This window comes from Ailuropoda melanoleuca, chromosome 20, assembly GCF_002007445.2.
Source record: "Ailuropoda melanoleuca isolate Jingjing chromosome 20, ASM200744v2, whole genome shotgun sequence".
NCBI lineage: Eukaryota > Metazoa > Chordata > Mammalia > Carnivora > Ursidae > Ailuropoda > Ailuropoda melanoleuca.
The window spans coordinates 27,546,582-27,568,506 of record NC_048237.1 but is presented as its reverse complement, the minus strand read 5'-3'; the positions used below and the strand labels follow the sequence as shown (position 1 = coordinate 27,568,506).

General features: G+C 34.9%; 1 protein-coding gene across 1 annotated transcript in view; it reads right to left on the bottom strand.

Annotated features, from left to right (window-relative positions):
• The window catches only part of GPR137C (G protein-coupled receptor 137C), a 60,577-nt gene that overhangs the window by 19,257 nt on the left and 19,395 nt on the right, over nucleotides 1-21,925 (bottom strand). Inside the window, exons 2-3 of the mRNA XM_011237294.3 lie at nucleotides 6,277-6,320; nucleotides 4,557-4,785 (exon numbers count right to left, since the gene is read on the bottom strand). Coding sequence (XP_011235596.2) covers nucleotides 4,557-4,785; nucleotides 6,277-6,320 — 273 coding nt within the window. The remainder of the gene's footprint in view (nucleotides 1-4,556; nucleotides 4,786-6,276; nucleotides 6,321-21,925) is intronic.

Sequence of the window (21,925 nt, the reverse complement as noted above, 5' to 3'; positions counted from 1 at the left end):
CCTAAGATCACGATCGGAGCCACCCAGGAGCCCCATCAGTATGCATTTTAATGTTAAAAGTTAGTTATAACTCTGATAAAAATTAAATAAATTCAAATGTACCACAGAAATCATAGAAATGAAAGCAAAGCAAACAGCAATAAAAAAACTAATGGGGGAAAAAGATCAATACTAACACACAATCATGTCAGTAAATATAAACTATTTGTTTACCATATAAGGGGTTTGTTAAAATCCCAACAAGTCTATATTTTAAGTTAATGAGACACACTTGAAATGTTAGCAATAGATAAAAAGTTAACATCATTTATCATGACCATGCAAATTAAAGAAAATTGAGATTATAATAAAAGATACAGATTTCAGAACAAAAATGCCTATGATTAAAAATGCCATTACATAATTTCAACAATATATTTTTTAAAAATTTTAGAGGGAAGCTAGTTAAAGATTAGATGAAATGTAACTATTAGAGACTTCAACCCTTATCAAAAGCTGTGTGGACTGGTGCATAAATATGGTGGAGTCACGTAAAATTAAAACAAAATATTAAAATATTAAAAAGAGAAATTCACTTCTTCAATGATTCTTATTCTTTTTAGGGTCACTGTTCCTTTTGAGAATTTGACTACATGTATAGGACCCCTCTCCAGATAAATTTTGCCAACAATTTCAGGTATTCAAGAACTTCCTGAAACTACATTATCATCCCTTAGTACATGTTAGGATCATAATAGCTAACATTTAAAAGCACTTCCCAAGTGCTAGGCAGTGTACTAACCACTTTATGTAAAATTTCATTTAGTCCTTATAACCACCTTACAAGATATACCTTACCCTAATAACAACCTATAACATCAACGCTATCATTATTTCCATTTTACAGATCAGCAGGCTGAAGCTTAGAGATGCTGTTACTGGTCCAATGCCACATAGCCAGTAAACAGGAGATGGGCTTAATGGCCTTCTCTCTTTGATCTCAGGTTTTTAGCTCTTAATCACTATGACACATTCATTGTCTTTCACTAAGGTCTTTCCAAATTAATTAAAAATTGATATATCTGAAAAAAGATATAAACATATCCAAAAGTATATCCAATACCATTTTTATTTATACCACCCTTATTGCAAAAGAGAATTTGAAGTAGTTACAGAGATGCACACAAAACAAAAAATATACAGGGATGTATGTATGTGTGGTAGTCGTGGGGAATAAGAAAGTGAAATACAACTAGAGGAAGAGCCAGAACCCAAAGTGGATATCATAAGGTCGTCTATGATTGATACAGAGGTGAGCCACATATTTGCCTCTGGATGGCATAGTGGCTGGAGAAAAGAAGGATTTAATTAATACCGTTTTACCTGGTACTGAACTGGAGAAAAATATCTTTTCTGCGGAACACTGTGTAGACAAAATCCTCAAGAACATTATACAATAGTGACTTTTAAGATAAATATTTCTTACATATTTCTTCGTAGAGGCCAAATCATGACGTCAAAGTTTAGGTCAGAACAGACAATTCTACCCATGGTACAATGTAGTCTGAGTATAAAACATCTGGACTGGGCTAAAGATAAAATGTAGAATAGATAGGGAGATGGAAAGACTAGACATCTCTTCAGGTAATCTTTCTGGTGATTAAACTTTTGAATTTAACAGTTGAGAGTTTATTTCAAGAACCGGGAGAAATTCTATATTGTGTAGTAGGCCAGATTCATATGCATAGACAATCAAGCAGAGGGTAAAACTGGTAACTTCTCATGGAAGTCAGGGGACCTGAACAGGATAGATGTCTGAATTTTAGACTTTCCACCAAAATAAGTTGAAGGAAGAACTATATATAAAGATAATATCTAATTCACATTGATATAGAAGTATGTAACGTTGGAGATGTGGCTGAAATTGAAACAGAAAATTTCCTTTGTTTTTGTTAAATAAGAATGTTGGGACAATATAGCAAGATTATGGAAAGCTGCCAAAGCAGTACTTGAGAAAACACATCACTCTAAATATGCTACTTACAAAATAATAAACCATGTATGTGTGTAAGAACATAGACAAAAGACAAAGTAAAAAAACTTAAAAATGCAAGAAAATAAAAAAATGAAAGAGCAGAAATAAGCTATTCAAATTGACAATAACTAATTAAAAACTCAGTTAAGAATTGCTACTTTGAAAAAGAGAACCAATACACAGCACTGTCCTAGTTGCTAACCAAATAAAAAAAATTTTTAAAGAGAATTCAGATAGTTGTTTCTAAATTTTATTTTTGAAGTGAAGAAGGAATCCAATTAAGTTCACATAAAGGGGAAACACTAGAGTTATGCCTTCAAAGTTTAGTAGGATGAGGACAAACAGGTATAGAGCCCTGGATGGGGGAGAGATGTTCCTGGAAAATGAAACAGCCTAAGGATACAGAGACAGGGAAGAATGTTGTGTGCCACTCAGAAATAAGGTAGGTATGATTGAGTTGAAACAAATCATGGAAGATGTCATTATCACTGAATATGTAGAAGAAGGAAAGAAGAATAAAAAGGAAAACAGGAGACCAAAGTCTGAGCTTTAAGGAAAAGCTCTAGGGACAATAGGAAGCAGAGTCAGTTTGAAATTGTCAGAGGTAGATGTTCAGCCTGGATTTGTCCACTGACTAAAAGAAATGGCTATTTCTGTACAGAAGTAAAAAAATAAAAATGGGCCTAGTGATTTTACAAGGAGAACATGAAAGCAAGATGATGTACTCTTTGAAAAAATGTTTATAACCTAGTTAGGAGACCAAGAACTATATAACAATACAATGTAATACAAATAATCTAGTATCTCATATTATGTTTACCTTTATTATTTTTTTAAAGATTTTATTTATTTATTAGACAGAAATAGAGACAGCCAGTGAGAGAGGGAACACAAGCAGGGGGAGTGGGAGAGGAAGAAGCAGGCTCATAGCTGAGGAGCCTGACGTGGGGCTCGATCCCACAACTCCGGGATCACGCCCCGAGCCGAAGGCAGATGCTTAACCGCTGTGCCACCCAGGCGCCCCTATGTTTACCTTTAAAGGCACGTATTTAAGCGTCTCTCTGTAATGTTCCTAGAGAATTCTGTACCCATGCACCTTTTAAATGTAAGACTTCTAAAATAATAATAATAAAAAAGTGAATATCTTTCGTATGATAGTTAGGGGAAGGTATTTGAAATAATTCTGGAGGAGTTATCAGATGAGGTTTTCCTCTCAGTTTGGCAACTTTACTATATTCAGAGAAATATCTATTTCAAAGCAAGTAAATCCAAACTTAAAAAGTTGCTAGATACCCAGAAAAGGAGGCTTTTAAATTCAACCACATCTACGTATGCTTTATCACTAGATAAGCACAAGGCATGAATGTTATGGTGATGTTATTACATTAAGTGGAGATGCTGCTGCTACACCAAAAGATTATATACTGTAACAGTGAAACCATCATTCTTAACACTAAACTGAAGCCAGAATTAGCAATAACATTTACAATTTGGGACTTTTTAGAATAGAAATTGGATACAATAACTTTTCAGGTAAGATTAATAGGTTTGAAAGCCTCTCTCTCTCTCTCTCTGTATATATACTTTTATTTCTATCTATATTTATCCTGCATTCTACTGATAGATGTTTAAAAACTAAAATTAAAGTATCTACCTAAATTTAAAGGACAAGTTGATTACCATACATTTAATTAAAGCACCTTACTTTTACTAGGATTATATTAAAGAGGACAACAATATAGAAGACTAACTATATTTCAGAGAACTGTTCTGTTTAAGACACTATCTTGCTTATCTTCAGTGAATAGATAACGATGCCAAATTAGGGCAAGCTCGTGTGTATATATAAATCACACCCCCAAATCCACCCATCTATACCCACACACCCAGTGACACATACACACTGTGAGGACTGATTCACTGCTCAACCACATTGTCATTCAACAGTAGAAACTTCTATGGTTCTTTGTTATCAGTTAGCATTGGCCTCTGTTTGCTGATCCAAACAAAGTATGAGGAAAGGCTGAAGCAAGGCATTTATAAATTTAATTACATGAAAAGCTGTTTTAAAATCATAGGGTCTTCGTATTATGGCATGAAGTAACATTTCCTAAATCTTTATACAAATAAACACCTTTTTAGAAGTATGACATCTTAACACTGCTAACCTAAATATATGTAGACACAATCTGGTAAATTTGTTTAATGGCAATACTGCCACTGTTACTGACGAAATCTTAAATTGTTAGTGTGGCTTCATATATTGGACCATTTGTGATACATTCATGTACATTCTGGTTTATTTCATTTACCCTCCTATGAAGAGGATATAAGTCACAGAAAATACAATATGCTCAATATAAACTTCTGAAAAAACTATTATTTAGTAAGGGCCAAGTTTTGAATGCCTTTTAATATCTTGTGACCATTCTTTCGAGCTCAAAAATGTACCTTACATTCAGAACACTTTTTAAAAAACATAAGCTTTCCATTAAAATATGCTCCATAGGATGAGGATTGTAAATTTAAGAAATATACTTACCTTTGATTCGAGGTAGACATTTGCTGATGACATTTTTGTAATTTTGCATATGTAACTAACTAAAGAGATGGCACAAAGAATAAACAGGCTATCATTAATTAATGCTCGAACAAACACAGTCCATTTCAACTGATTTTCTGGGACATCTCCGTGGACTAGCATTGCACAAGTCAAGTTCACCACTAAAAAAAGAAGGCTTGCCAATATAAAGCCCAAATGCAACAGAATTCTGAAAGAAAAAAAATAAATTAGATGTTTATATGCTAATGAGAGATTAGACTTAATTCTGAATTAGTGTGCTACTTCAGGTAAAATAATACATTCAGCTTAAAATCTCTATAATTTCATTAAATACAAATTTAATAATCACTCATAGTTACTTGGGATATCTTTGCTCTTATGAAATTAGTATCTAAACAATTTTAAAATGGCATTAGGTTTTAAAACATTAATTTAAAAATAATTGCATGTGGACTTGAACTCAGTTGCCTCTACCAGGAAGAATAATATAATATTATTTTAACACTAATTAAAGTAATCCAGCACTTTTCATTTTTATAACTATTAAACATATTTTCATTGACCTTTCCATTCTAAGAATTACCAGGCTTTTATAATTTGCTTGGAAAATTAATATACTCTATCTAAATTTAAATTGATCACTAATATTAATTTCAAGAGGTTAAGGGAAATGTGTTTTAAATAATGTTCAATTTTTATGAACTTCTGACTATCCATAGCAAACATTACTTTCAAACATGACCAAAGAAGAACATAGGGACAGTATATGTAGTTTCAAGAACCTCATCGATACCTCAGCTTCTTATAAACCTGCATATTTACTACACATACACAGCAACTCTGAAAATGAAGTACCTCAACCATATCCCCCCAAGAAAAATGAGATCACTGCATAAAAGCTCTTCATGTAAGATGTGGATACTTGTATCAAGTAGCTATAACAGCCATCTATTACCAATTCAAATATGTTTATAACCTAAATTAATATGAACCAGAAATCTATTTGGCATCTTAATATCTTCTACTTTGGGTCACTTTCAAGAGTGGGAATCATAAAATGCTGTCTGCCTTTGGAAATAGTTTACAAGAGGTTAATTGAAGGTAATGTGTAATCTGTAACAAGCAATCTTTGTTAAGTGTACAAAGTACAAAGATTTTAGTTTGAGAAGTTCAGATCTTAATATTGTCTCAAATTACAAATAAAAATAATAATATATAACTTGAAACCCAAAATGGACCTTGAAGTTACCCATATACCCAGGGGAAGCCAAAGTATAGAGAGGTTAAATGAGTTGCATAGTCAACAAGTTAGTGGGAGAATTGGTCCGAAACCCAAATCTCCTGACTCCCCAGCTTACCACTCTCATTTTTGATGTTAGTCAGTACTGAAACATTCCTTATTTCATGGAACTGTACTATACATGCTTGCCCCAAACAGTAAAATCTAACTTTAGTATGTGTGGGCCCTATGAAACTATATCTGACATCTAAAGCAGGACAGTAGCAGAGCAGCAAAAAAAGGTGTTAGGCAGCAATATGGCAAAGGGGGAGAACTGCAGGTTACTCAATTCATTTCGCATGTGCTAATCTAACTACCGGACTTCCTATAAAACTGCTACAGTACCTTCACCTACCATGCCCTTCTACCTTGAGAAGTCTATTGTGAAAAAAATTAGATCTTGCTACTCATGAAACTTACTTGTGTTTGTCAAGTTCAGTGGCACATCTGACTTTACATATAACCTATAAAGAGAGTATAGAAAAAGGTTTTGAAAAAACACGTGTAATATAGTATTCTTAAACTTGTTTTGACTTTGTGTTTCAAAGTGATATAACTACAAATAATAATGTTACAAATAACATAAGTAAATTCAAGTGTTAACATATGAACTACCATGAGGCAAAAATAAGCAGGTTTCCAAAGGCTTAAATCAATAACAATTTTCTTTGTTACAGTCTTAAATTTAAATTTCTATCTTTAAAATTTTAGACAGAATTAATCCAGTTTAAACATTTATTGAATTTTATTATGAGCCAGACATTGTGCTGATAGCTTGCCACCTATTCTAAACTTCAATATATTATTTACATTTTGTCTTTTTTTAAAAGATTTTATTTATTATTTATTTATTTATTTATTTATTCATTTATCAGAGAGAGAGAGCACAAGCAGGGAGAGCTGCAGGCAGAGCAGGCAGAGGGAGAAGAAGGCTCCCTGGTGAGCAAAGAGCCAGATGCAGGAATCGATCCCCAGACCCTGGGATCATGATCTGAGCTGAAGGCAGAGACTTAACTGACTGAGCCACCCAGGCACCCCACTTATATTTTGTCTTAAAATGGAACTACTTACTTAAATATGAATATGGCTGAATGTTCTCCAGATTATTTTCCCTTAAGATGCAACGAAGTAGTAAAAGGAAACAAGGAACCAAAAAATGAACACAAAGATAATGAGCATATATCATATTTGGTAAACTTCCTTCCTTCACAAAGCCTTGCAAAGGATAGTATTTGAGAACCTATCCTTGTTGAATAAAATTAAGTAGGTAGGTAAATAGAATTTGAAATAAACATGGTAAATTCTGAGAGCATAGTGTGGAAGTTCCTAATTTCTTACTGGTGAATTTGGACTTTATTTGTTTAGATGATGGGAAGATACTCAAGTTGTTTTATGTAGACACTCCAAAATATGAAATTTCATTAATCTGGCATCAATGCACAGTATAGTACAGGGGAACTATGGTTATAGGACTATTGAAATAGGGTATGAACTCTGGGGACATGGAAAGAGGCAAATATAAAGCAGAATAAAGAAAAAAAGTGTAAGTACTCAATAACTTACTAATTCCATTCAAGCACTTATTGAGCACACATTATGAAAGGTACTGTGTATTCATAAATATAGTAACTGTTTCTGCTCTCAAGGAGCTCAGTTTCTTGAAGAAATAGATAAACCATATATTTTGACACATTGTGATATCAATGAAAAAGATACTATCATAACATCTACGAAGGGAGAAAGACTCAGTCCAAGAAACGGTGTGAGGTAAGGAGAAAGGGGAAAGACTGTGTAGAGTCAGTGAGGACTTCTCAAAGGAAGTCACATTTGAGCCAGAACCAAGTTATGAAGGGCAAATGAGTGTTAGGTAAATGGTCAGACAAAGATAGCAAGCAGCTTGTGCATGCACTCATATCCATGTATTTTGGTTAACCAGAAGCTAGATGTGATACAGGAGTCTGAAATATTAGCCTATTAGTTTCCTAATCATTCTCAGATATATCCATTTTTTCTGTCTCCACTGCTAAGGTACATATTACAACACCTTTTCAGTTGGTCTCGCTGCTTCCATTCTTTATTCCGTCTATATCTTTCGAAGATAAGTGTTCACTTTACAATTTTTCCTTTATTCTCATCTGTCTACATAAAATTTTAATTATTTTTATTTTTATAAGTTGTTCTAAGATATGCATATATATAAAACACAAAACTCACCATTTAACCATTTTTTAAAGATTTTTTAAAAATTTATTCATTTGAGAGAGAGAGCATGGGCATAGGGGGGCGGAGGAAGAGGGAGACGCAGACTCCCTGCTGAGCAGGAGTCCCAACACAGCACATCCCAGAGCCCTGAGATCATGACCTGAGCCAAAGGCAGATGCTTAACCAACTGAGCCACCAAGGCACCTCTCAACCATTTTTTAAAGAAACTTGCATATTTATTTTACAGAGAGAGAGAGAGAGAGAAAGAGAAAGAGAAAGAGAGAGTGGGGGGAAGGGCAAGGGGAGAGGGAGAGAGAAATTTAAGCAGACTCTGCCCTGAGCTTGGAGTCCAACACTGGGCTCCATCCCATGACCTTGATATCACAACCTGAGCTGAAACCAAGAGTCAGGAGCTTAACTGACTGAGCGCCCCCCATTTAACCATTTTTAAGTGTATAGTTCAATTGCATTAAGTACATTCACATTGTTGTGCAAACCATCACCATTATCCATCTCCAGAAATTTTTCACCCTCCCAAACTAAAACTCTGTATTTATAAAACACTAACACCTGATTGCTCCCTCCTCCAGCACCTGGCAACCACCATTATACTTTCTGTCTGTGAATTTGACTGCTCTAGTAACCTCATCTAAGGGGAATCATACAGTATTTGTTCTTTTGTGATTGGCTCATAGCAATTAGCATAGTGTCTTCAAGGTTCATTCATGTTGTAACTCATGTCACATTTTCCATCCCCTTTATTAAAGCTGAATAAGATTCCATTGTATGTATATACCACGATTTGTCTATCCATTCATCCATCAATGGACACTTGAGTAGCTTCCACATTTTGGGTATTGTGAATAACGCTGCTATAAACAATATGTTCTACATACGAACGTGTTTTAACATGATTTTAAAATATCGTTTGACAGTAGGCTGTGTGTGTGATGCTCCTTTGGCACTAAATGTGTACTTCAATGTATACTTCCTTAAGAGATAAAATTCTCGGGGCGCCTGGGTGGCACAGCGGTTAAGCGTCTGCCTTCGGCTCAGGGCGTGATCCTGGCGTAATGGGATCGAGCCCCACATCAGGGCTCTTCTGCTATGAGCCTGCTTCTTCCTCTCCCATTCCCCCTGCTTGTGTTCCCTCTCTCACTGGCTGTCTCTATCTCTGTAGAATAAAAAAAAAAAAAAAAAAAAAAAGAGATAAAATTCTCTTATGTAACCACGATATAATTATGAAAATTATAAAATCGAATGTCAATACAATACTATTACCTAACCTTCAGACCTTATTCAGATTTTGCCTTTTGTTCCAGTAGTGCCATTTATGGGGATAAATACCTGGATTATGCATTAATCTGTATATTTAAACTCCTTTAATTTTCAATTTTTCCCTTTGTCTTTTCAGTGATTTTGTAGAATGCTTCTCAGTTTGGGTTTATCTGTTTCTTCATAATTAGATTCAGGATATCCATTTTGGTAGGAATACCACAGAAGTGATGGTGCTGTGTTCTTCTCAATGAATTACATCAGGAGGCCCATGATGTTGATTTATCCCATTATCACAATGCTCCACCTTGAGCAATTGGTTAAGGTGTGGTGTCTACCTAATTTCTCCACTAAGTTACCGTTTTTCTCATTGTAATGAGTACATGTGGAGAGATATTTACAGTGTAAATATCTTTTGTTTTTCAAATTTTCATCCACTAGTTTTGGCATCGATTGCCTGAATAAATTATTATTATTATGGGGCGTTTTCATTTTAAAAAGTAAATCCGATCATATAATTCCAGGACAAAGCCCACACTCCTTTCAACATAACAGGTCTTTCATCATCTTTCCCCACCTTCCCATCATTGCATACTTTTATCTCATCCTCAATCTTATGGTCTGGTCATTTTGGATTATTTACAACTCTTCAAATAAGGGATTCTGCTTCCCATCTCTGTGCCTTCTTATGTATTTTTACTTTCCCTGAAATAAGCTTTGTGTGTCATATAACAAATTCCAACTCATCCTTCAAGACTTTACTTGAGTGTTATCTTTTATATTGTCACCTTAAGTGACTTAGGAAGAGAAACACCACTCTGTATCCTTGCTTTACTAATCACATTTTATGGCATTTATTTACATTTTTATTTACCTCTTAAGAGACACTATAACTTACTCATATTTATAGCCCCAGTGCCGAGCATAATTCTTGGTTCATAGCAAGTTTTCTGAACATGTTGGAATAAATGACCAGTGAATTAAAGTCAAAGCAAGTATTTTGGTGTAATACAGCACCAGTGAAATTGGAGGGGTAAGCAGTCACCCAATTGTGGAGACCTTGTATAAAAATGCTAAAGAATTAGTCTTTAACGCCCACAAACTCTGTAATATGATTTTATGTTTGAGTGATTTCTTAGATCAACTGTATGTAGAAAATGGATTAGAATGGTGTGAAGAACTCTAGTTAAAATACTGTTGAACTTGAGTGAGTCTACTCAACCACATTCTTTTTTTTTTTAAAAGATTTTATTTATTTATTCGACAGAGATAGAGACAGCCAGCGAGAGAGGGAACACAAGCAGGGGGAGTGGGAGAGGAAGAAGCAGGCTCACAGCGGAGGAGCCTGAAGTGGCTCGATCCCACAACGCCGGGATCACGCCCTGAGCCAAAGGCAGACGCTTAACCGCTGTGCCACCCAGGCACCCCTACTCAACCACATTCTTAGGCTATGAATCTAAAGACCTAAATGTGAGAACTGAAAACATAAAAATACTAGAAGAGAGCACAAGCAATAATTTCTCTGACATTGGCCATAGCAACATCTGTCTAGGTATGTCTCCTCAGGCAAGGGAACAAAAGCAAAAATTAACTATTGGGACCACATCAAAATAAAAAGCTTCTGCACAACAAAGGAAACCATCAACAAAACAAAAAGACAACCTACTGAATGGAAGAAGATATTTGCAAATGATATGTCCAATAAGGGGTTAATATCCAAAATATATGAAGAACTTATACAACTCAACATCAAAAAACAAAACAAAAAAATAATCTAGTTAAAAAATGGACAGAAGACATGAATAGACGTTTCTACAAAGAATACATACAGATGGCCAACATACACATGAAAAGATGCTCAACATCACTCATCATCAGGGAAATACAAATCAAAGCCACAATGAGATATCACCTGTCAGAATGCCTAAAATAAAAAACATGAGAAACAAGTCTTGGTGAGGATGTAGGAAAAAAGGAACCCTTCATGCAAGGAATGCAAACTGGTGTGACCACTGTGGAAAACAGTATGGATGTTCCTCAAAAAATTAAAAGTAGAATTACCATATGATCCAGTAATTCAACTACTGGGTATTTACCCAAAGAATACAAAAACACTAATATGAAAAGTTATATGCACTTCTATGTTTACTGCAGCATTATTTATGATTGCCAAGACATGGAAGCAGCCCAAGTGTCCATTGATAGATGAATGGATAAAGAAGATGTGGTACATGTATACAATGGAATATTACTCAGACATAGCAAACGATGAAATCTTGCCATTTGCAACAACAGGGATGGATCTAGAGGGTATTAGGCTAAGTGAAATGTTAATCAGAGAAAGACAAATGCCATATAATTTCACTAATATATGGAATTTTAAGAAACAAAACAAATGAACAAAGAAAAAAGAGACAAGCAAACAAACAAAAAACTCTTAGAAAAAATATAGAGAATAAATTGGTGGTTGCCAGAGGGAAGGTGAGTGGAAGGATGGATGAAATAGAGGAAGGGAATTAAGAGTACACTTATTGTGATGAGCAGTGAGTAATGTACAGAATTGTTGAATCACTATATTGTACACCTGAAACCAATATAACGCTGTACACAATTATACTGGATATAAAAGAAAAGAATGTTATATGAATGAAATTATATAGCATGTAACCTCTAGGAATTGGATTTTTTCACTCACAATAATTATTTGGAGATGCATGTAGATTGCCGTGTGTAGGAATAAATTTGTTCTTAAGAAAAAATAAAGAATTGATAGAATGAGTGCCCCACTGACAAAAATTTTAAAAAGTCAGGTTGTGGAATTGATTCTTAGGTTTAAAATTTATTACATATAGGCAGAAATATTGAGAAGATAGGTGAGTTTTGGATTATAAGAAGGAAATTACAGTCACAGAGGTGACAACTGAAACTCAAACTAGAAGACATTTGAGGGAGCAATGTAGAATAGGAAGTCAACCTGTGCTATGTTGACATCTAATAGTCAGAGTGAAAAACCCAAAAGAGGGAAGAAAAGAGAGATAGGCAAAGGAGACAGATCTAAGAATCAGATTAGTCATAGAAAACAGCAGAGTAGTTTAGAGGTAATAGGAAACAAGTATATCCTTTGTTAAATTCTGCAAAAAGTCAAGAATGATTAAGAAAAGACCATTTGGTTGGGTTACCAGTATGTCATGGATACCTTAGAGAGGATAGTTTTCAGTGGAATAAAAGAACAAAAGTACAAGGAGTTAAATGGAGAGTACAACAACAAAGACAGTGAGTATAGACTATATTAGATATATTTGAAGAGAAACCTGGGAAAATTGTGTTGAAAGACATTTCTCTATGAATGTTGCACATTTCTGCATGGTCTTCTGAGCAAAGAGCTTTGCATAGCAAATATCCTTGAAAAGTAGAGACAGTGTCTACCTTAAGTCCAGAGGGAAGGTTTGTTTCCTGGCTAGTAGAATAAAAATAGAGAACATCTTCCTCCCTGGGGACATTTGTGTATGGGGGCGGGTGTGATAAAGTCTCTGTATTTGTCCTTGCTTACATTCCAGAGTAAAGATAAGGTCTGACTATCTCCCTTCCTTATTTCAGGGTTCTTCCCCTGTAACATATCTTGCTGCAGGCACAAGTAACATCTGGCCCTCAAGGTGTCAACCATATGGGAACTGGGGCTAAGGACCTGATACAAGACATTACTTTGGTTGTTGTTTTTTCCATGAGTAATAAATTGTCTTTTTCTCTGACCCCATGGGTCTTGTGTTTTCTGTCAGTATATGTATATACAACAGTGGCAAGCTAATCTGTTAGCTTTCAAGTAAGGTAAGGTCTCAGACCTTTCACAGTTTCTGATTTAATAATCAGCTCGTCAGAAATAAAATAGAGGTGATGAAATGATAAATGGAGAAAGGAGAGAGGAAGGGAGACTTCAGTTGTTAAAAGAAGGCTCTAGAAGAAGAAGGTTAGCCCTTAAAAGGAAAACACATACTTTTGAGTCAAGAGGTTAGAAAAGATAGTTGAAGAAAAACTAAGAGGTCTGCAGAGAAAATGTAAAATAATCTATAAACCAGCTCTGTTAAAATCAGAAATTTGGATGTAGCATGGACACAATCATTTTGATATAGAGAAGATGGATGAGAGAATTGGGCAGATGGAGTCTATTTTTTTCTAGTAAAGTAGGAGGCAAGGTCATATCCTGGGGAGGGATGTTAGATTTAAGCACTTATAATATGGAAAAACATTTGGAACACAAACAGAAGGGTTATAAAGGAATATATTGAGAAGCAGATAGGTCCAGTTAAAGTCAGGTAGTTGACAGTGGATACTGTCTGCAAGATTTCCTAATTTTAAAATTGAAACACTCTAATAGGGAAAAAAAATAGATGCCATTATCAAAAGTTCAAATAGCCAGGCTGCATTTTTCGTGTAATAATTTAAAACTGCAACATGTAAAACTATTGTAGAGAAAGAAAAAGTGGGTGAGTGAACTATATTGGCACAGCAAAAAGTCAAGGAAGGGGAAGACTAGATCGACTACAGGTTCTACGGGCAAAAAACATCACAAGGAAGGTAATGGAGTAGGGAGAACAGAAGTGGTAAAGTGACTGAAAGTTAGGATGAGAGTGAAAAACAGACAAAAGGATGATTTCAAGATGTATAAGGGAAAAGAGATAGAAGACACTGGTTAGAAAGAATTGCTTCCCTTTCAATAGCTGACCCATGGTGTGGCTTTGCTATTGGGTGGGCTCAAATAGAAAGGGTGGGTTTTAGAGCTCTGAGAAGCCACTGAATTGAGACACATTGATGGGTTATCAATATTGGCTTTGAAAAAGATCTACATAACAGCAGACCTCGCCAGAAGAAAGAAAGTGCTGATTCATCTAGGAGAGTGGAAGTTATTATTATAGCCAATGATGACCTAATCATATGGCATGGATTTCAGAGATGATGATGATATAACATCAGTAAGTAGTATTGGGAAACATAAAATAGGCTGATCGTTCTTCCCACAAATTGAGATGGGGGGCGGTTTATCCCTATACACAAAGTGTCATCTAGAAGAAGCTAGATTTCAGTGAAGGCATTTAAAAAAGTTTCAAATGAAGAACAAAATGGGAAGAGGATGGGAAGTGTAATAAGATTAAGGTCATGTACAGGGATAAATAATGGGCATAAGACAGAGTTGAGCAGAATAAGGAAAGAATTAAAGGTCATATATCAGCCCAGATTTGCAGAATACGTTATAATGCATCATAGATTCAACTAGGTGCTTAAATCACATTGAGAGTAAACTAAGGTTAAAAACAATGATCTGATATTAGTAGATTCCAAGTATTTATAGGATATAGCTAACAGGACATGATCCTGAGTAAAAAAAAAAGTAAGTAATATAAAAAATGTCAAGCAATTATATATTTGATAAGACAGTGAAGGGAAGTTCATGAAACATAATAAACATGTACTTTACATAGATTTTTTGAAGTTCAGAATGGTAAATAACATACATCTAAATGACTTACTGATATCAGTTTATGTCAGAGGGACCATATCTTTCCAGGTCTTTCTTAATATCAGAAAAACTGAGTAAATGGGCCATTTATAGAAGGATATTGTTCTTTATTTCAAAGGTATGAAGAATTACAGTGGAATATTACTCAGTCATCAAAAAAGGAAATCTTACCATTTGCAACAATGTGGATGGAACTAGAGGGTATTATGTTAAGTAAAATGAGTCAGTCAGAAAAAGACAGTTATCATATGATTTCACTCATATGTAGCATTTAAGAAACAAAACAGAGGATCAAAGGGGAAGGGAGGGAAAAATAAAATAAGACAAAGTCAGAGAGGCAAACAAACCATAAGAGACTCTTAACTATAGGAAACACACTGAGGGTTGCTGGAAGGGAGGTTGGTGGGGGGATGGGATGACTGGGTGATAGGCATTAAAGAGGTCATGTGATATAATGAGCACTGGGTGTTATATGCAACTGATGAATCACTGCACTCTACCTCTGAAATCAATAATACACTATATGTTAATTAATTGAATTTAAATAAAATAAAAAAAGGTATGAAGAATTATATGAATTGATGGATATCAAATGTTTTTCATCAAGAACCCATCTATATCGCATAAAGTAGTAGCCCCTAATTTAGAAAATACTGATTTAGAATTTTCGAATTAATGGATATTTAAAATACTGTTATCATTAGCACACTTTATTTTATTAAAATTTCAACCTATTTTTTTAAAAGATTTTATTTATTTGAGAGAGAGTGAGCATGAGTGGGGGGAGGGGCAAGGGGAGAGGGAGAAGCAGGCTCCCTGCTGAGGAGGGAACCCTGATGCAGGGCTCGATCCCAGGACCCTGAGATCATGACTTGAGCTGAAGGCAGACACTTAACTGACTGAACCACCCAGTAGCCCCTCAACCTATTTATAAGTGATCTGAAATGATTTTTCCATCTTAAAATGTCAACTCCATATTTTGTCTCCTTATTTAACTCCTCAAATAAAGGGAAGAAAAATCAGAATATGACAAATATGTTTTATTTGTGAATGATATCTAATATAAGTTTAATTAAAACAGGTATCCCAAGATTTGAGGAAGTGTTAAACTGGAACTATACGTTATTTATTGTTTTTCACTGCACATAGAACCATGTTGCTTAGAGATGGTAGGTACTAAAATACTTATAGAACGAATGCTTTTTATAGAATTTCTTTTTGTCAAGTTGATTTTTCCACTTTTGTTAATTTCAAATAAAAACTTTACTGGAATTTTTATTGGAATTTTCAAACTGAAACTTTATTGGAGAATTTGGAATTGATGCAAAAATGAATTATGGTGAACATAATCTCTCCTACATGATAAAAAGATAAGCATACATATCCATCTATGTAGATTGCTTTCATAGACACAGTTATCTATAGTCTCCATCTCAACTGCTTAAGTTCCCTTGAAGAGTAATGCACCCTTTTCAAGCCTATCATTGCTACTGCTTGCATATTTTAAAAAAATGAGGCTTTAGCTACTCTAGCTATAAATTGAATAGCCAGACTTTTTTCAGATATTCTCTCTCAATGCCTATATTTCATTTTTAAGAACTTTTTTTTAACCTTCAAAGTATTTTTTCTTTACAGTAGCCTCTTCTTTCTGGGATACAATACCTTTTTGTCTCTTAGGATACTGATACCTTTCTTTTTTTAAAGATTTTATTTATTTATTTGAGAGAGAGCGTGAGTAGAGGAGAGGGGCAGAGAGAGAGGGAGAAGCAGACTCCCTTCTGAGCAGGAAGTCTGACATGGTGTTCCATCCCAGGACCCTGGTATCATGACCTGAGCTGAAGGCAGATGCTTAATGACTGAGACACCCAGGCACCCCCCCCTCCTTTTTTAAAATTTCTTCTGTCAGGTAGACAAAATGAGGAGACAGAGAAATTTGACCCAAATTAAAGAACACGACAATGCCATAGCAAGGAACTAAGTGAAAGAGATATAAATAACATGTCTGATAGAGAATTCAAAGCAATGACAGTGAGGATATTCACTGGGTATGAGAAAAGAGTAGATGAAATATAAGTGAGACCCTTAATACAGAGATAAGGAACAACATAGCAGAGACAAAAGGCTCAATAAACAAATTGAGAAAGTTGCTTGACAGAACGAACAGCAGGATGGAAGAAGCAGAGGAACGAATTAATGACTTAGAAGACAGAGTGCTGGAAAGTAATAAAGTTGAACAAAAGAGAGAAAAGAGAATTATGCAAAACAAGAATAGACTGAGGGAACCCAGTGACTTCATCAAATGTAAAAACATTCATATCATGGGGAAAAAACCAAGAAATAAAAAGGCAATAAATACATATCTATCAATAATTACTTTGTATATAAATGGACTAAATGCTCCAGTCAAGACAAAGGGTGGCAGAATGGATAAAAAACAAGACTCATCTACATGTTGCTTATCAGAGACTCATTTTAGAGCTACAGACACCTGCAGATTGAAAGTGAGGGGATGGGGCCACCTGGCTGGCTCAGCTGGTAGAGCATGGGATTCTTGTTCTTGGGGTCATGTGTTCAAGCCCCATGCTGGGCATAGAACTTACTTAATAAAAATAAATAGAAAGTAAGGGGATGAAGAAACATCTAACATGCAAATAGATGTCCAAAGAAAGCCAGAGTAGCAATACTTATATCAGACAAACTAGACTTTATTTTTTTAAAAAGATTTTATTTATTTATGTGACAGAGAGAGAGAGAGAGAGAGGGAGCGAGTACAAACAGGGGGAGTGGCAGGGAAAGGGAGAATGCTCCCTGCTGAGCAGAGACCACCCCCCCCAACGTGGGGCTCAATCCCTTATGACCTGAGCTGAAGGCAGACGCTTAACCAACTGAGCCACCCAGATGTCCTGAAACAAACTAGACTTTAAAATAAAAACTGCAATAAGAGACAAAGAAGGACACTATATAATAATAAATGGGATAATTCAATAAGAAGATATGACAATTGTAAAAAAAAAGAAGATATGACAATTGTAAATATTTATGTATCCAACATTGGAGTACCCAAATACATAAAACAGTTAAAAACAAACATGAAGGAATGAATCTGATTTTAAAACAATAACAGTAGGGGACTTTAACACCCCACTAACATCAATGGACAGATCATCTAAACAGAAAATCAATAAGGAAACAATGGCTTTGAATGACACACTGGAACAGATGGATTTAACAGACATATTCAGAACATTCCATCCTAAAAGTCGAGAATACACATTCTTTTCAAGTGCACATTGAACATTCTCCAGAGAAGATCACACAGCCCACAAAACGAGCCTCAATAAATTCAAGAGGTCTGAAGACATACCATGCATCTTTTCTGATCACAGTGCTATGAAACTAGAAGTCAACCACAAGAAAAAATCCGGAAAGACCACAAATGTATGGAGGTTAAATAACATGCTACTAAACAATGAATTGGTTAATGAGGAAATAAGCTAAGAACTAAAAAAAGTACATGGAAACAAATAAAAATGAAAATATGATGGTCCAAAACACTCAAGACACAGAAAAAGTGGTTCTAAGAGGAAAATTTATAAAATACAGGCCTACCTCAAGAAGGAAAAAAAATCCCAAATAAACAACCCAAACTTATACCTAACAGAGCTAGAAAAAGAACAACAAACACAACCTAAAACTAGAAGAAGTAAAGAAATAATAGGGGCGCCTGGGTGGCACAGCGGTTAAGCATCTGCCTTCGGCTCAGGGCGTGATCCTGGCGTTCTGGGATCGAGCCCCACATCAGGCTCCTCGGCTATGAGCCTGCTTCTTCCTCTCCCACTCCCCCTGCTTGTGTTCCCTCTCTCGCTGGCTGTCTCTATCTCTGTCAAATAAAAAAAAAAAAAGAAATAATAAAGATTAGAACAGAAATAAATGATACAGAAACTAAAAAACCAATAGAACAGATCAATGAAACCAAGAGCTGTTTCTTTGAAAAAAATCAATTAAATTGATAAACTTCTAGCCAGATTTATCAATAAAAAAAGAGAAAGGACTGAAATGAATAAAATCACAAATGAGAGAGGAGAAATAACAACCAACACCAAAGAACTGCAAACAATTATAACAGAATATTATGAAAAACTATATGCCAACAAACTGGACAACCTAGAAGAAATGAATAAATTCATAGAAACATAATGAAATTGAAAGAAGAAAATGAAAATTTGAATAGACAGATAACCAGCAAAGAAATTGAACCAGTAAACAAAAAACTCCCAACAAACAAAAGTTTATGACCAGATGGCTTCCTAGGCAAATTCTACTAATAATTTAAAGAAGAGCCAATACCTATTCTTCTCAAACTATTCCAAAAGATACAAAAGGAAGGAGAAGTTCCAAATTCATTCCATGAGGCCAGCATTACCCTGATTCCCAAACCAGAAAAAGACAACCCCCAAAAAAGAGAACTACAGGCTAATATCCCTGTTGAACTTAAATGCAAAAATAATAAAATAGTAGCAAACTGAATTCAATATTACATTAGAAAAATCATTTGCCATGATTAAATGGCATTTATTCCTGGGTTGCAAGAATGGTTCAATATTTGCATATCAATCAACGTGATACATCACATCAATATGAGAAAGGATAAAGAACCATATAATCATTTTAATAGATGCAGAAAAAGCTTTTGACAAAGTATAACATCCATTCATGATAAAAACCCTCGACGAAGTTGGTTTAGAAGTTTAACTCAACATAATAAAGGCTATATATGAAAAACTCACAGATAACATCATCCTTAATGGGGGAAAACTGAGAGCTTTTCCTCTAAGGTCAGGAACAAGATAAAGATGTCCATTCTCATCACTTTTATTCAACATAGTACTAGAAGTCCTAGCCACAGCAATCAGACAACCAAAAGAAATAAAAAGCATCCAAATTGGTAAGGAAGAAATAAGACTTTCACTATTTGCAGGTGACATGATGCTCTATATAGAAAACCTTGACTCCACCAAAAAATTGTTAGAACTGATGCACGAATTCAGTAAAGTTGGAGAATACAAAATCAATGTACAGAAATCTGCTGTATTTCTAGCCACCAATAATGAAGCAGCAGGAAGAGAAATTAAGAAAACAATCTCATTTACTACTGGACCAAAAATAATAAAATACCTAGGAATAAACCTAATCAAAGAGGTGAAAGACCTGTACTCTGAAAACTATAAAACACTAATAAAAGAAATTGAAGACAACACAAAGAAATAGAAAGACATTCCATGCTCATGGATTAGAAGAACAAATATTGTTCTACACATTTAATGTAATCCCTATCAAAATATCGATAACATTTTTTTCACAGAACTCAGACAATCCTAAAATGTGTATGGAACCACAAAAGACCTTGAATAGCCAAAGCAATCTTGAAAAAAGAAAGCAAAGCTGGCGGCATCATAATTACAGACTTCGAGTAATACTACAAAGCTATAGTAATGAAAACAGTATGATACTGGCACAAAAATAGACACATAGATCAATAGAAGAGAATACAAAATCCGGAAATAAACCCATGACTATATGACCAATTAATCTCAACAAAGAAGGAAAGAATATCCAATGGGAAAAAGACAGTCTCTTCAATAAATGGTGTTGGGAAAACTGGACAGCAATATGCAAAAAAAAGAAATCGGACCACTTTCATATACCATGCACAAAAATAAATTCCAAACCTAAATGTGAGACCTGAAACCATAAAAATCACAGAAGGCAGTAACTTCTTTGACATCTTTTTTTATAATAATTTTTTATTATGTTCTGTTATTCACCACACAGTATATCCTTAGTTTTTGATGTAATGTTCCATGATTCATTATTTGCATATAACACCCAGTGCCCCATGCAATATGTGCCCTCTTAAATACCCATCACTGACCTATCCCAGTCATAGCAACTTTGTTCTAAATGTTTTCTGAGGCAAGGGAAACAAAAGCAAAAATAAACTATTGGGACTACATAAAAAAAAAAAAAAAGCTTCTGCGCAGAAAAGGAAACAATCAACAAAACTAAAATGCAGCCTACAGAGTGGAAGAAGATATTTGCAAATGACATATCTGATAAAGGATTATTATCCAAAATATAGAAAGGACTTGTACAACTCAACATATAAAAAACAAACAATTAAAAAATAGGCAGAGACATAAACAGACATTTCTCAAAGAAGACATACAGATGGCCAACATACACGTGCAAAGATATTCAACATTGCTTCCATCAGGGAAATGCAATTCAAAACCACAATGATATATCACCTCATACCTGTCAAAATGGCTAAAATCAACAACAAAAGGAATGACAAGTGCTAGCAAGGATGTGGAGAAAAAGGAACCATCATGTACTGGTGGTGGGAATGCAAACTGGTGCAGCCACTATGGAAAACAGTATAGACGTTTCTTAAAAAGTTAAAAATAGAACTATGCTATGATCTAGTATGACTTGGTATCTACCCCCAAAATATGAAAACATTAATTTGTAAAGATATATGCACCCCCATGTTCATTGCAGCATTATTTACAATAGCCAAACACTTGGGCTGCTTTCATAGAGTATATATATATTTATATAAATTTTTAAAAAAGATTTGATTTATTTATTTGTCAGAGAGAGAGAGAGCGAGAGCAAGAGAGCAGCACGCTGAGGAGGAAGCAGGCTCCCTGCTGAGCAAGGAGCCTGATGCGGAACTCAATTCCAGGACCCTGGGATCATGACCTGAGCCAAAGGCAGACACTTAACTGACTGAGCCACCCAGGAGTCCCTTTATATATGTATATATGTTCATATATACACAATGGAATATTATCTAGCCATTAAAAAGAATGAAGTCTTGCCATTTGCAAAGACATGGATGGAGCTAGAGAGTGTAATGCTAAGCAAAATAAGTCAATCAGAGAAAGACAGATATCATATGATTTCACTTGTATGTGGTATTTTAGAAAAAAAAAGAGCAAATGGATAAAAAAAAGACACAGAGAGCAAGAGATAAATCAAGAAACAGACTCTTAACTATGGAGAGCAAACTGATGG